Source organism: Hyperolius riggenbachi, chromosome 5 (genome assembly GCF_040937935.1).
Source record: "Hyperolius riggenbachi isolate aHypRig1 chromosome 5, aHypRig1.pri, whole genome shotgun sequence".
Lineage (NCBI taxonomy): Eukaryota > Metazoa > Chordata > Amphibia > Anura > Hyperoliidae > Hyperolius > Hyperolius riggenbachi.
The window spans coordinates 299,654,170-299,669,926 of NC_090650.1; the positions used below are offsets into that span (position 1 = coordinate 299,654,170).

General features: G+C 38.5%; 1 protein-coding gene across 1 annotated transcript in view; it reads left to right on the top strand.

Moving 5' to 3' along the window:
• Positions 1-15,757, top strand: part of LOC137518794 (cadherin-19-like) — a 154,542-nt gene that overhangs the window by 103,933 nt on the left and 34,852 nt on the right. The window contains exon 9 of the mRNA XM_068237111.1: positions 4,648-4,769. Coding sequence (XP_068093212.1) covers positions 4,648-4,769 — 122 coding nt within the window. The remainder of the gene's footprint in view (positions 1-4,647; positions 4,770-15,757) is intronic.

The window sequence follows — 15,757 nt, forward strand, 5'->3', positions numbered from 1 at the left end:
TTCTGTTTAATAAATACAGAAACAGATAACATGCGTAAAATATTTTCTTAATATTGAGATGTATCATGTATATAAATGATTCCCTTCAAAAAATAATTGCACATTCAGGAGTATATATCTGTTTGCGTTCAGTCCCTTAGTGACCAATGTCACCAGTGTCAATTAAGGGAAAGTAGATTTTTTTGCTATTGTGATTTTTCTGCGTTTGTGTTTTTTTCTGCAATTTTCACTGGAACATACAGTGTACATTCCAGAATACATTCCAGTACTTTGTTGGAAAAAAAAAAAAGGAAGTACAGAAGTGAGGTCACACTGTGGCCGTACTTTGTTGGAAAAAAAAGGAAGGACAGAAGTGAGGTTGCACTGTGACCTAACTGGCCTTCCTTAAAAATATTTGCCATGGTGCCAAGCTTCGGACACAGGAAAGGATGTTACATGTACAGTATATTTATTGTGAGGATGCAAAATAAATGTTGTTTCTTTAAAATTCAATATGTATAGAGTTTCAAACCACAAGGTGTTAGACCTATGGAAGCTGCCATATGTATTCCCTTTTAAGCAATACCGCTTGCCTGAAAGTCCTGCTGATCTTTCTGGTCAGTAGGGTCTAAACCACACACTTGAAACAAGCATGCAGCTAATCTTGTCAGATTTTTCATAGTCATGTGATCTACAAGCTTATTCAGGGTCTATGGCTTAAAGAGGAATTGTTGAAAATCTTAAAATTTAAAACACATACAAATAAGAAGTACATTTCTTCCAAAGTAAAATGAGCCACAGATTACTTTTCTCCTATGTTGCTGTCAGTTACAGTAGGTAGTAGAAATCTGACATTACCAACAGGTTTTGGGTTAGTCCTTGTCTTCATGGGGGATTCTCAGCATGGCCTTTATACTTTATAAAGACATTCCCTGAAAAAGATTTATACAAAGATGCTGGCTAGCCTCCATGCGCACTGTACACTTCTTTGGCAGTTGGACAGAGCAATTGCCATTCACTAAATGCTTTTTAAAAATAAAGATAACCCTGAGAACACCCCATGAGAAGATGGGCTAGTCCAAAATCTGTCGGTAATGTCAGATTTCTACTACTTACTGTAAGGGACAGCAACATAGGAGAGAAGTAATTTATGGCTCATTTTACTTTGGAAGACGCATACTTGTATATGTTTATATGTATTTTAAATTTTAAGATTTTCGCGGCAGGGGTCATTTAAAGTATTAGAGGCAGAGGATCACCAGACAATGCGCATTATTTAAAAGGAAATAAATATGTCGGTCTCTATATATTCCTCCCCTCAGGTTCCCTTTCAGAAAAGCATCTATTTGAAGGGTAGTATACATAGATTTCTTAGGGCCTTATGCTGCCCCAAAAATGTTCCCAGTATTTGGGAGATAGGGGAGACATTCTGCAAACAAGTGTGATCCCTACTGCATAGAGTTCTCAGGCTGCAACAGAAAAAACAGTTCTTTGTATTTAATTAACAGCTTTTAAAATGCTGTGTAGACATGACTCTGAGAGTTCATTTCCACTATAGCGAATTTGCATGCGTTTTTCGCTTGCAAATTCGCATAGCAATACAAGTGAATGGGACTGTTTCCACTTGTCAGGATTCCTTTGCGTTTTTCTGTGCAGAAAAAATTCACATGGCAGAGACATCAGAATTCGCATACCGCTATGCGAATCGCATACAATGTATTTAATAGGAAATTCGCATGAGGTTTGGGTATGCGAATTTTCATAATTCGCATAGAAACAATGGAAAAGCACACCAGCACTGCCATGGTTAAATTCGCATACATCGTCATCCATGAGAATTCGCATGAAAATTTGCATAGGCCCGCATGCGAAATTCGCATCCGCATGCGAATTTTTACCGCGGCGATTCGCACCGCACAAGTAGAAATGCAGCCTGAGTAACTTGCTCAGACCAATCAGTATCTTTGTTTGGATCAACAACCACAAAGCAAAGGCTTTGTGTCCCATTTAAATGGTCACATAAAGGCATAAGGATAGCAACTAGGGAGGGATGCAGGAGTCAAGCAGTATTATGTTCAACAATATAGACCTGTAGGCTTCCTTATTAACCAATTTCAAAATGTGATGTTTGTATTTAAAGTTCAAATGCATTGAAAATCTTCATTTTTTGCTCATTTGTAAAACCCTTTCCCTGCCAGCCGACTTGTCCTAAATGTGAACATCTACTGCCAAGCAGTTTTCAGACATGTTTTCAGGCACTCATTAGATTTACTTAGGATTTTTTACAAGAAAACCCACATGAAATAGGACATATTTTGTTTTTTTACGCAATTAATTGGGCTTGAACACTAAAACAAAATTGTGTACTATTTCTGTAAATATACATTTTTTTGAGAGAAATATGTTAAAGAAAAAGTGAAATAAAAAATAAAATATGTTTCTGTTGTGTTTTTTTTGTCAAAGAAGAATTACATATACTGACCAAAATGTTACTGTTTGTAAAAGCCCTGATTCTGCTGAATCTAAATATACCAGATATATACTGTATACTGGTATGCCACTTTTCCTGTGTACAACACATCCCAATAATAAAACAGCATTTTTCACAATTCCCCAGCAATGGTGGGAACGGTGAGACTTCAGATGTATAAAGTTATACATTTGCAGGAGAAGCGTACATTAACCTATTTGCGTTCCGTCGTTTTCACTTGAGCAATGTTCACCTCCTATTGATTAGCCTATAACTTTATCACTACTTATCACAATGAACTGATCTATATCTTGTTTTTTCCGCCACCAATTAGGCTTTCTATGGGGGGGGGGGTGCATTTTGCTAAGAGACACTTTACTGTAAATGCATTTTAACAGGAAGAATAAGAAAAAAACGGAAAAAAATCATTATTTCTCAGTTTTCAGCCATTATAGTTTTAAAATAATACATGCCTCCATAATGAAAACTCACGTATTGTATTTGCCCATATGTCCCGGTTATTACACCATTAAAATTATGTCCCTATCACAATGTATGGCGACAATATTTTATTTGGAAATAAAGGTGCATTTTTTTCCGTTTTCCATCTATCACTATTTACAAGTTTAAAATAAAAAAAATATAGAAATATTTCATCTTTACATTGATATTTAAAAAGTTTAGACCCTTAGGTAAATATTTACATGTTTTTTTTATTGTAATGTTTTTTTTTTTATATTAAACATTTTATTTGGGTATTTTTGGGAGGGTGGGATGCAAACAATAGTTTTATAATGTAAATGTGTGTTTAGTTTTATTTTTTTTTACTTTTAGTTGTAGTTTTACTTTTGGCCACAAGATGGAGGCCATGAGTTTGTTTACATGACGTCACTCTAAGCGTAACATACGCTTAGAGAGACGCATGGGGGAGGCAACAGCCAGAAAAAGCGCAGCTTCCGAGAGAAGCTGTCGCTTTTTCAGCGGGGGAGAGGAATCAGTGATCGGGCACCATAGCCCGATTCACTGATTGCCTAGCTAACGAACCGCGAGCCGAGAGCGCGCGTGCACACGCGCGATCAGCCGCGGGAGCGCGCCTGGTTCCTGGATGTAGAAACTAAGTCCAGGAACTAAAATAGGTTAAAATAGGCTTCCCTGTAACCCTATAAAGGTGCAGGGAAAGGACTCATATACATAGAGAATAAGAGGACTGAAGAAGGCAGCCTATCTAAAGGGATGTTAGGGATCTGTCTCTGCCACTGTGTGTGCTTGAGGTCATGGCAGGCAATTAAGAGCCTCTGCTTGAAATCCGAGACCACGAGGTCATTGCCTAGGAGCTTTACATGCTGTCAGCAGCAGTCAATCCTTGCTGTGAACCGCAAGAAGAAAACATACTTGGAGGTGCCGAAAAACATACTAGGTACGTTCTTGGCAGTTGGAGGAGCCCTTTCCTGCCAGAACGTACTAGGTACGTTCTTGGCAAGTAAAGGTTTAATGGAGTTAGTACAAAAATCTGCAATTGAATGCACACCATTTGCAGCTTTACCAGAAACATGTCAGACCATATCGGGAGTGCTGTAGATAAATAATGTGATTGCAGTCTGATACAGGGAACCACAACAAAAGAATACTTTTAAAAATAAATCCAGACCTTCCTGGATATATAAAAATATATGCCCCATGCAGTGTATCCTTTCATGCATGTTCACCACTAATTCACTAACCTTTCAATCAATCTGATGTGACCCAGTTGAGAAATAACTATGTTTGCCAACTAATACCAGGATAGTTGAAAAAAAAATGATCCAGGTTTGCTAATTCATTTATGTTCTAGAATGCTTTTTAGGTCAGCAGAACCTCAGTAAATACACCTATATATTCTGACAAAAGGGTGGCCATCTGATGGCATATATTAAAAAAAAAATGTGATAACTGGGCTACTTAGATTTTCCAGTTTTCTCTAAGGCAGAAGCATCTAGTACTGTAAATTAACCCTTGTGAGTGACACTGTGCAGGTATACATACCTAGCATGGCAGCCTGCACAAGCGAATAATGGAGTAATGCCACATACAGATCTTTTTTTCAGGTCTTTTACATTGGTTTGAAGCAACAGAGGGACATTTTTACTGATCTGAAATGATTCAGGAGTTATAAAGAGTTTCTTTAGTTGAAATACTCAACATATACATTTATTTTGTAGAAAACCCAGCCCTTGTATCGGAGGTACAGGTTTATATTCAAGTGATTGATGTTAATGACCATCCCCCAGAACTTCAGAACGAATACAATATATATGTTTGTGAAAAAACAAAAGCAGGACAGGTAAGCAATGCTACCTTTGGTATGAAGTATTTAATGTTAAATTTTACTTAAAAAATGCTTTATCATTGCTATTATTATAAATCATTTATAAAGTTACAACATATTCTGTGGCGCTGTATAAAGTAAGAAACAAACATGGGTGCATAATAATACAGACAATGGTAAACACCAAATATAAACACTGGTATAAAATACAGAGTTTGTAGACATAGTTATTTGAGTGACAAATGTAACATGATGAATACAATGTATAACAAACTCCAAGACATAAAATAAAGAACAGATTCCAAGACACAAAAGGGTGAGAGGGCCTTGCCCTTGTGTGCTTACAATCTAAATAAATATTGTTGTTGGATTTGGATTGAATGTAATGAAAATAGTAGCATTCAATGTCAGTTCATAGCCAGTTATAAATGCCCCAAACTGCCTGCCTGTTAGCCATAGACTTGGCCCTACTAGACCTACTTAGACATGTCTTTAAGCACATGTTCTACGTACATACTTACAAAATCACATAGGTATGTGATTTGCCCTTAGAAGCACACTGTAGCATTCCACTAGGTTGCACATTGTGTCCCCATCCTTTGTGCTTTCTAACATGCACATTGCTAGTGAATTGCATGCTTCCTAAGTAGTGTAAGACATGTTTCCCTAGCAACAAGCGCGTTACCTAGTTATTGCACTCATTGCGCAATGCATGCTATGTAACTGGCATAAGTTCCAGTAAAAAATGTTCAGTGCTACCTGTGTACATCAATTTCACTCCAATTTAGTGAATATGCTCCAAGGGTTCCCATCATTCTAATCTAACTCAAATAAGGGTTTTCTTATGCAAGCTATAAGGGTCACTTTGCAAAGTCTTAATAGATGAGCTCCCACCATTTCAACAGCCAATAATATAATGCTATGCCCAAGATGTATCATCCTCAATCCCATATTTGGGCAATGACAACAGCTCCAACTCAAGCCACTGTCATTGAGCATCACAAAATGGGAGGTTTGAACATGAATGGATATAATTCCTCATCTAATCTGTAAGTTAAATTTGCAGCTGGAGTTTTGTATTTGTTATCATAGATAATGGATGGAAAGCTACTTCAAAGTCTGTGTCTGCCATCTATTCCCAGCCCTAGGGTGGTCCTTCAGACCGGAACTCAGAACTGCCTCTCTGCTCTACGCAACAGCATAATTACCTTTACATAAAAATATTTCTTTGTTACAGCTAATACAAATCCTAAAATAAATTTCAAGTGTTTCTATTTCCTGCTTTCATGGAAGCTGACAAATTGTTAACATCCTGTGCTATCAAATTAGCTTATCTGCCATGGTAGTCAGGTGACACCGGGTAGAGACCAAACTAAAACTTGTGATTAGACACAAATGAGGGAGAATTAGACAGGCTGCACTCTCTAAATACTTACAGGGTGACATTGTCTATGTTTTCCTTCAGTCCTGTGCAAGAGTTCAGGTCCACTTTAATAAAACTTTAGCTGACAATGAGGTAGCCAGTCAGAGCTTTTGTTTTCCTTTTAAAGTCCATGCCTACTTAATAAAAGACCGCAATGCCTACTGTTACTGCATGGCCCATAGTAATGTCCATCCTAAGTGTCCTGAATATTGTTGTCATTTGGTTCTGGATCAGCCTGAAACTAAACAGCTGATAATCTGGACACATTTATTTTTTTACCTGAACCCAAAGAGCAACATTACTGGGCATGCTGGTTTTGTAGGGACAGACCAATCAAGAGCAGATACAGTTTGCTAAACTGACACAAGCTGAGGCGTTAGCAACAAGAAAAACCTTTACATTTGAATTGCATTTCTTTAAAATGTTTTGGGTGCTGCTGGTATTGTGTAGAAACAGAGGTATTAAAAAAATGTAAAACCAGTATGAGAAATCAGAGCTTCTCCATCTTTAAAAAAATTCTCTTCTCCTGTGTTCCATGACTGCATTCTTCAGAATAATGCCCATTTTAATTGGAAGGCTGCAGGGGGTGAATTTACTGTCTGTCAGCTGCTCCAAAGCACTGGCCGAGCACTTGCTAAAGCTTAGCACAGGCATTGGAAAGGGAGGCATTAGACCAGAGCTACGGCTGTGGTTGATGAAAAGACAAGGCCGAAAACTTGAGAGACTGTGGCGCAAATCTCAGTCCCCAGAAGACAAACATGCCTTAATCCTCCACTTGAAGAACTACCAAAAGGTAATCACGGGAAAAAAATCATCCTTTCTATCACAAGAGATTGCAAATGCAGTTAACAAACCAGCCCAACTGTTCCACACAGTGGAAAAACTCTGCAACCCGGCATGTCAAAAACGTAATATCGAGTCTTCAAAGGACCTCTGTGACCAATTTGCCCATTGCTTCATAGACAAAGTCTCCACTATAAGGTCCGCCATCCAACTTACAGCATCTGAGCCTCAAATAGCGCATAAGACCATTAGCAGAGACAACGTAACACCTTGGTCAAACTTCAAAGAAATTGATGAAGAAGTCACATCAAGCATCCTCCTTCACCTCTGCCTAACTACCTGTGACCTGGATCCTGACCCAACACAGTTCATGTTGAACTGCCCCGACCTGTTCGTACCGGTATTCCTCAAAATTGTTAACTGTTCCTTACAATCAGAGATATTTCCTGCTTTACTGAAGGAAGCAATCATCAGGCCTCTCCTCAAAAAACCCTCCCTGGACCCAGATGCAATGACCAGCTACAGACCTGTCTTTAACCTCCCCTTTCTGGGCAAGCTAATTGAAAAAGCTGTTTACCTCCAGCTAGAAGCCAAAATCCTACAAAACAACAGTTATGACCCATTCCAGTCTGGCTTCAGGAAACACCACAGCACTGAAACTGCCCTCATCCAAATATGCAACCACCTGCTCATGGCAAGAGACAGAGGAGAGTGCTCGATCCTCATACTGCTAGACCTTTCTGCAGCCTTTGATACAGTTGACCATGACATATTGATAAACAGGCTACAGGAATACTGCGGCATTGATGGCATAGTTCTTCAGTGGTTTCAATCCTTCTTGAGTGGCAGAACCCACAAAGTGTCTATGGGGCCCTTCCTGTCCACCCCTGTATCACTTAAGTATGGGATGCCCCAGGGCTCAATCCTCTCTCCCCTGCTTTTCACGATTTACATGTTACCGCTTGGAAAACTAATCCATAAACATGGCCTGACATACCACTGCTATGCAGACGACACCCAACTATATCTTTCCTTCAAGCCTGGTGTGACAGACCCAACTCTAACTATAAACGCCTGCTTATGTGAACTACAGCAATGGATGAATGACAACTGGCTGAAACTAAATGCAGACAAAACTGAAGTCCTTCTGATTGGAGGGCAGAACATGATAACAAAATAACTTAACTTGCAGTCTTCATCACTGGGAATAGGAGGCACGGATCTACGCAGCTCTGATCATGTGCGTAGCCTGGGAGTTCTAATTGATGGGAATTTAAACTTCAGAACTCAAATCTCTGCTGTGGTGAAATCATCCTATTTTCACCTGAAGAACATTGCAAAAATTAAGCACCTCATCCCCCCAGAAGATCTGCCAACCTTAGTCCATGCCTTCATCACATCCCGACTGGACTACTGTAATGCTCTCTACACTGGCCTTCCAAAAAAGGTCTTGTACCGCCTACGCCTACAGCTGATACAGAATACTGCTGCCAGACTGCTAACCAACCAACCCCGTCACTGCCACATAATGCCAGTCCTGCACTCCCTTCACTGGCTACCTATAGAATGGAGGGTCCTATTCAAGATCGGCCTACTGACATTTAAATCCCTGAATAATCTGGGCCCTGGATACATGAAAGATATGTTGCAGCTGCGTAGCAATCCCCGCATTCTCAGATCCACAGGTTCTAATAATCTAGTCATACCCAGAGTCCACTTGGAAACTTTTGGTCCCAGAGCCTTCTGTCATGCTGCCCCTACGTTTTGGAACTCCCTACCTCAACAGATCAGGATCCCTACCTCCATCCCTGGACGTGTTTAAATCCAGACTGAAAACCCACCTGTTCAGTTTGGCATTTGCAGAATTATAACGTTTGTTGTGTGAATACTTCATCCTACTACCAATTACTGAATCTGAGAGAGCCTAAGCGCTTTGAGTCCTATGGGAGAAAAGTGCTATAGAAATGTTATTGTATTGTATTGTATTGTATGTGCTCAGATGCAACGAGTTGCATTTTTTTTTTGCTGCTTGATAACACCACTGTGTTTGAAATGATGACATGTGGTGTGACCAAATGCTGCAATTCAGGTCAGCTGCTTGAAGAGGAGATTGTGGCTGGCAGCTGGGATGCTGGGATGCTGTACTACCCAGCAAGTGCACAGTTCATCCATCCATTCAAAACATAGCCTATTTGCACTGCTTCACTCCTTTCTCTTTCCCAGTCTGTTCATATACCAGAAGTCTATATAACAAAGCTGACAGAAGTGGCAGTAGTGAATCACTCTTTCTAGACTTGATATCAGATAAACAGGAACCAATAAGAGTAATCTGACAAAAAAACTTTTAAATTTCTGGATTCCAAAAATTAGCCAATGTGTATTTTCTATTAAATATAGAAATGATGAATGCTTAATGATTTTAGTTTTTGCCCTGACATGCACAAAGAGACCATACAAACTGCATGCAGATGGCGCTCTTGATGGTGCTCTGTAAGTCAGCTGAGGGACCACATTGTTAATGATATAGCCACCAAATGACTATCCCAGGTGTGTGTTAATCCTATTATATATTTCTAAGATGTTTGTATGCTATTTTGACCTTTTTATGGATTAAAGGAATATTAAATCAATAGCCATTTTAATGCATATACCTTACTTTTCTAAACGCTAGAGTTTGTTCATTTTTGTTTTTCCTGGAAGAAGCTCGAGTTTAAAATTCTCTTTCCAAAGCTTCCAGTTTAATGAGTCCTGAAATAACACAATTCATGGCAATTAGATTGTGATCCAATCAATAACACAGCTGCTGAAGTTTTCTAAAAGCTGAGCCTAACCTTGTTATCTTTGTCTTAACATCAAACGTCAACTTTTGCCATCTTAATTCACAAACAGCTTACTGGAGAGCATTTGCCACAATCCTTTTTTATTAAAAGCTTTTTTTTTTTTTTTTTTTTTTTTTGCGGGTGTGTAGCTATTCTTCAGCATTTTTCTATTGTAGTAGGCTTTAATTTGGTTTTCTAAAAGAACATGTAAGATTGGACAACATTCATTGTATAAGCTTACAAACTGCTAAACAACGTAATAAAATAAACAGGAAATTATGTCTATAACGCTCAGGGTTAGTTTAAATTGCTTAAAGGGGAACTGAAGAGAGAGGTATATGGAGGCTGTCATGTTTATTTCCTTTTAGACAATACCCGTTGCCTGGCAGCCCTGCTGATCCTCTGCCTCTAATACTATTAGCCATAGCCCCTGAACAAGCATGCAGCAGATCAGGTGTTTCAGTGGTTCAGACTTATAAGTCTGATCTGACAAGACTAGCTGCATGCTTGTTTCTGGTTTTAATCAGATACTACTGCAGAGAAATAGACCAGCAGGGCTGCCAGGCAACTGGTATTGATTAAAAGGAAATAAACATGACAGCCTCCGTATACCTCTCTCTTCAGTTCCCCTTTAAGGTGGCCATACACTTATAGATTTGCAGCAGATTTGACCATCAGATAGATTTCTGTCAGATGTCTGTCAAGTCGAATCTGGCAGGAATCTATCTGATGTGTGCCACACACTTGGAATATATTTCCAATAGATTTCAGAAATAATTGGAATCTATTGGAAATCTATTGGAAATTGATCTAAATGCATTATTGGACCCTTAGATCCAATGCAACTCTATGGGTCATCGATCTGCTGCCAGCAACAGATCGACCTAGATTTTCCATCCTGTCAGATAGATCAGATCAAAATCGGATGCAAACCGATCGATCAATAGATTTGATAGAATTGATTTCCAATCGAACGATGGCTGAAATTGACCAGTGTATGGGCCCCTTTAGTTGCGTTGCAGAATGTTTCTGCATGTCAACTCACCACCCATACAATTGCATTATTCAAACTCACTGCATGCAGGCTTTGTATTAAAGTCTATGTCCAACTCAATTGCAGTTTACACTCATTATAACATGTGCATTATGCAACTGACCACTGTGAGCCTAGCCTCAAGAAGAATATTATGACAACTGTTCTCTCTAGCAACAGTAGCACATATTACACACTTACTGTATGTATGAATTATAAGAGAATTTAAAATACAAGCAACATTTTCAGTTACAATATAATTCTCCAAACATTTTGTAATGTTCCAAAACAAAAACAAAATCTCTCAAATAAATTAAAGAATTTAACAAGAAATAAAATAAATATAAAACCATAATGGGATTTACCTGCATGCTAAATATACAGTTAAACTAAGCAAACAAGTAAGTGGCTTGTTTCATGCAGTAGAACATTTACTACTTTGTCCTTACAATTAGTATAGGTTAGATAAGTATAGTAGTATAGTACATCCCCTTAGTATATAGACTTCAATGGGATAAAAAATATACATCAAAAACATTGGTATCAAATTTCACTAAAAACCAATGGAAAGCATACAATGTTCCTGAAATCACAAAAATTGGACAAATACATGCTAGCTAATCAAACAAAATATATAAAACAAGCAGATATACCTTATGTGTTACTACAAAAGATATACACTTAGTATCACATGTCAGAAACAATCTACTTAGAGCTAAAGTCAGAAGTTTACATATACTTAAAGGGAGTGTCCAAGGAACTTTAAAAAAAGATCCATTTACCTGGGGCTTCCTCCAGCCCGTGGCAGCCGTCCTGTGCTCTCGCCGCAGCTCCGGAGGCTCCCGGTCTTCTCCCCTGGTGCAGCCAACCTCGCCAGGTCAGGTTCCAGGTTGGCGTCTTCTGCGCTCCACGGCGCGGGCCACGTGGTCCGGCCAACGTCATCAGGACTGTTCTGTTATAACAACTCACTGCAGGGATTCTCTACCAGCTTTTGTGCATCTGTTGTAACATGTAAAGTAATATGAAAGAAATCACCCTTTTATTGTCTGAAAGTTTCAGTTTACTTATATTTAAGGATCTAAAATGTCTTATTGGTGAAGCAGGTAAAATGGGCAAGAGGCATGCCTGGTACATAGACTGCTATGTAATAAGCGGCTTTAGTGGCATCCAGTGACTAATTTGGGCACCAAAGCTTGTCTATAGTATAACTCAAAATATGCGGGAGTGGCACTGGAGGTAAAGTAGGCCCTTGACTATAATATATCTGTGTGCTGGGGGTTATGGGGTAATTTGGGCAATAGAGGATCGTAATTGTCATTATGGCATAAAGGCATTTGGCTATACAATAGCTGAGCGAGGGGGGGGGGGGTGAGTAATTTAGTAATCAGGATATTGGAAGTGGGATCTAATTGCTAGAGAGTCGGGGGGGGGAACACTTCAGGCGCTGGTTGGTGTTGGGCATATGTAGGGGGAAAGTTAAGGTTGACAGAAGATTAGTGTTAGTTAGGCTTAGATAGAAGAGGGTTAATGTAAGAATAGTATTACAGTGAGGTATAGTAAAATATTGGTATAATTACCTATATTCTACTATTGGGGATCAGGGGTAATAGAACAATAGTACAATTACTACTATCAGGATTTCCTTGCGCCAGTTTCATTGGGTGCCCCTTTTAAATGTACGCTATAATGAAGCCTTGCTTAATAGCATTATATTATGCATTACTGATTTTAGCTCCATTTAATACTGGCATGTCATGCAGAGGGATACGTGTACATATGTTGCTGTTGAGCTGGGCACAGGGTGAGCCGAATGATGGATCACCATGCTGCTGCTCAAATCCCCAGTGATGTTAAATACTATTCCCCCTCCGAGTCATCACAACTTGGAGTGAGAAGTAATTCGAAGTCTGGGGATTGCCAGATCCCTGAATTACCCATGTGCGGGGCACGTAGCATAGCACTAGTTTTAGCGCTCACCGATGAGCGCCTTGTGCGCCATGTGCTGAACCCACCTGCTTCAATGCAAGGTATGAATAGTAAATGCAGGTATTCTGCAACAATATTGATATTCATTTAACTGTAGTGTATGGTGAAAGTCTACTTCTTAATTTTTAATATTACCTCTGTGTCCTCATTTAATAACTGTGCCTTTAGATGCCTTATGATCCCTGTGCTTCTCTATCTCAGTCCTTCAGCACATACTGAACCAATTTACAGCGTCTTACTGTAAACACTAAACGTGACATTTCTGTCTTTTAAAATGGCTAGAATAATTAATGTTGGTATATCACATTATTGATTGGAAACCAGTTTTAAGTATATGTACACTAACACTTTAAACATTGTTGATGTATTGACTTAGTAATATGCTAAGCTGCTGTACTTATTCAACTATATGTCTGCTGCAAAGATTGAAAGGCCACCAACACTTACTTGGGATGACTCTCATGTAGGTCTAGTCATGCAATCTATCAATATTGTTAGTTTTTTTTTTTTTTTTTTTTTTTTACTAGAAAGCCTCTATCTGATTGCAAATTACAAGTCTCTGCACTGGATCCAAAAACAACATTGTGCAAGAAGCACTGACATAATATAAACAGCCTTCTAAAGGCATTATTACTTTTTTCTACACTACACAAATCTACATTGATGTATATGGAAGCTGTGCAACCCTATTTTTATAATAAACAGCAGATCTAGCAGACAAACTTATAGCAATGCAGGTTATTACACATTACTTCAAAATAAAAGCTGAAATACACTGCACTAAAAATCTACATTTATATATTTACGTGTTTTCCTACATATTTTTATAGTTGTTTGTCAGAACAACTGAAGAGCATTTATAGTGGCTCATACACTTTGTAATTAACTTCCCTTAGGTATAAGACTAGCTTACAAAGTGATTGTGGCAATGTGATGATGAGCAGTAAACAGAGGTTAGTTAAATCTTTCTGAGCATAGCAGTGTCAGTCGCTAAAATGAACTATGGTTGATGAAGGAAAATCCCAGTGGTCAATGACATCTAAGCCTATAATCAGGGTTATATTGTGTGAGTTAATTTAATTCCTTGAAAGTAGCTTATGGAATTAGGGTTTTTCTATTGCTCTTTTACGGTATAGAATACAAGTGGATTGGAGGATGCTTACTTATCAATGTGTCTACGTTGCCAAGAGACAATAATGGCATAAAATGTACATACATGGTTAAAGTGTAACTGCCAGGCATAAGATCAAAAATCAATTCTTTATTTTTATCTGGTAAACAAGTAATAAGGATGCTAACCAGGCAATCCAAATGTTAAAATCACTATTACTTTTTTGTTGATAAATGAGCATTCCCCAGTTTACCTGACTCCTATTTGGTACACATAAAATTTGGTACACAAAAAGGAAGTTGCAGAGCATGCTCGGTTGTCCTTTTTTTGCTTCTCTATTTTCCCTCAGACTTAACTGATGCAGTCTGATTGGCGGAAGCCTCTTTCCCTCCTGTTTTCCCCTCCCACGCCTCTGTTTCTCTCTGATTGGCCAATTTTTCTCATGCTGAGACAATGCACTTTCTATAGTGAAGGGCGGGCTATGCATACGCAATCTGGCAGAGGAGCGTAAGGGAGGAAATGACATCAGGATTGGCTTCAAAATAGCCACAGTTAAAATGGGTAATGCTAAGAAGTATTTTCTCTTTTTTTACTGTAGAAAAATCACTAAAATCAAAATGTGGACAGTGCAATACATATGCTATGTATGCTTATATATGTGTTTTTTTCTGAGATAGTATGGCTGACAGCTCCTCTTTAAAGGACAACTATGAATGTTAACTCAAATTCTAAATACCACATATTTGTAATGTAATTAGTAATTACCAGCAAATAGCAATGCAAAGACTTTTTTCTCCCTCTTTTCAGGTTTTATGTGAAGAAAATATGACATTTACAGAGAACAGTTTTTACTGTGGGCATTACTATGGTGGACTTTGCCCAGCACATTCAGCATACAGAAACAATCTTAACTGGCTGTAATCCTGTGACTGAAATCTGTTTAGAACTATAGAAAGCAGAAATATAGCTTCAAATATGTGTGAATAATCATCAGCTGAAGCTCTGTTCCTGTCTGTGTTTCTCTCTGAAACGCAGTGTAAAGTAAACAGTTTACAGCCAGGTTACCATTCAGCTCTGCCTCCCCCCCTCCCCAATGCAACACACAATTGTTTTCAAAACAGCTGTTAAACAAGACTTTTTTTCACACAGGCTGTGCTGAGAGACCTCTGAAAATCATTATAGTGCCGCTGGCTAAAATGCAGCTTAATTCATAAAATTGCTTATTTGTAACAATATTACATGTTTACCCATTGTAAAATATTTTCCTCTCTTTCTGATTTACATTCTTAAATATATCACAGGTGGTCACATCTTTACTGCTGGTAGGTGCATCACTGTGGAATGTTTGTGTTCTGGTAGGACAGGGACATACCAAATTACAGCTACAGCTATAAATAGATACAGAAAGTGTTACTGATGCTGAAACCAGGATTATTAACATAAAATTGGATATCCTGAATATTTTAAAATATTCTACTACAGTATATGTTGTTATGTTACCCCTTCATCTACTCCACTACTTTATTCTCCTCACCAACCCCTGAAGTGTAAGCTTCCAAGGGCAGGGACCTCCCCCTAGTGTTCCCTGTTTCTGTTGCACTTAACTAAATTAACATTTGCCAGTATTGCTGATGATTTCAAACTACTTATCAATTGTATGTATTTATACTTGGGATGCTGGATGTCCTGATGAAATTTTGAACTGCTCATGTATCTATGCACCTCATTGTTGTATGTTTTTTGTGCAATGCCCAGCGCTATGGAAGATGTTGGCGCTATATAAATTACAAATAATAATTAAATGCAATAAACCAGGAGTGTACCATGTGTAACCATAACAATGCGTGC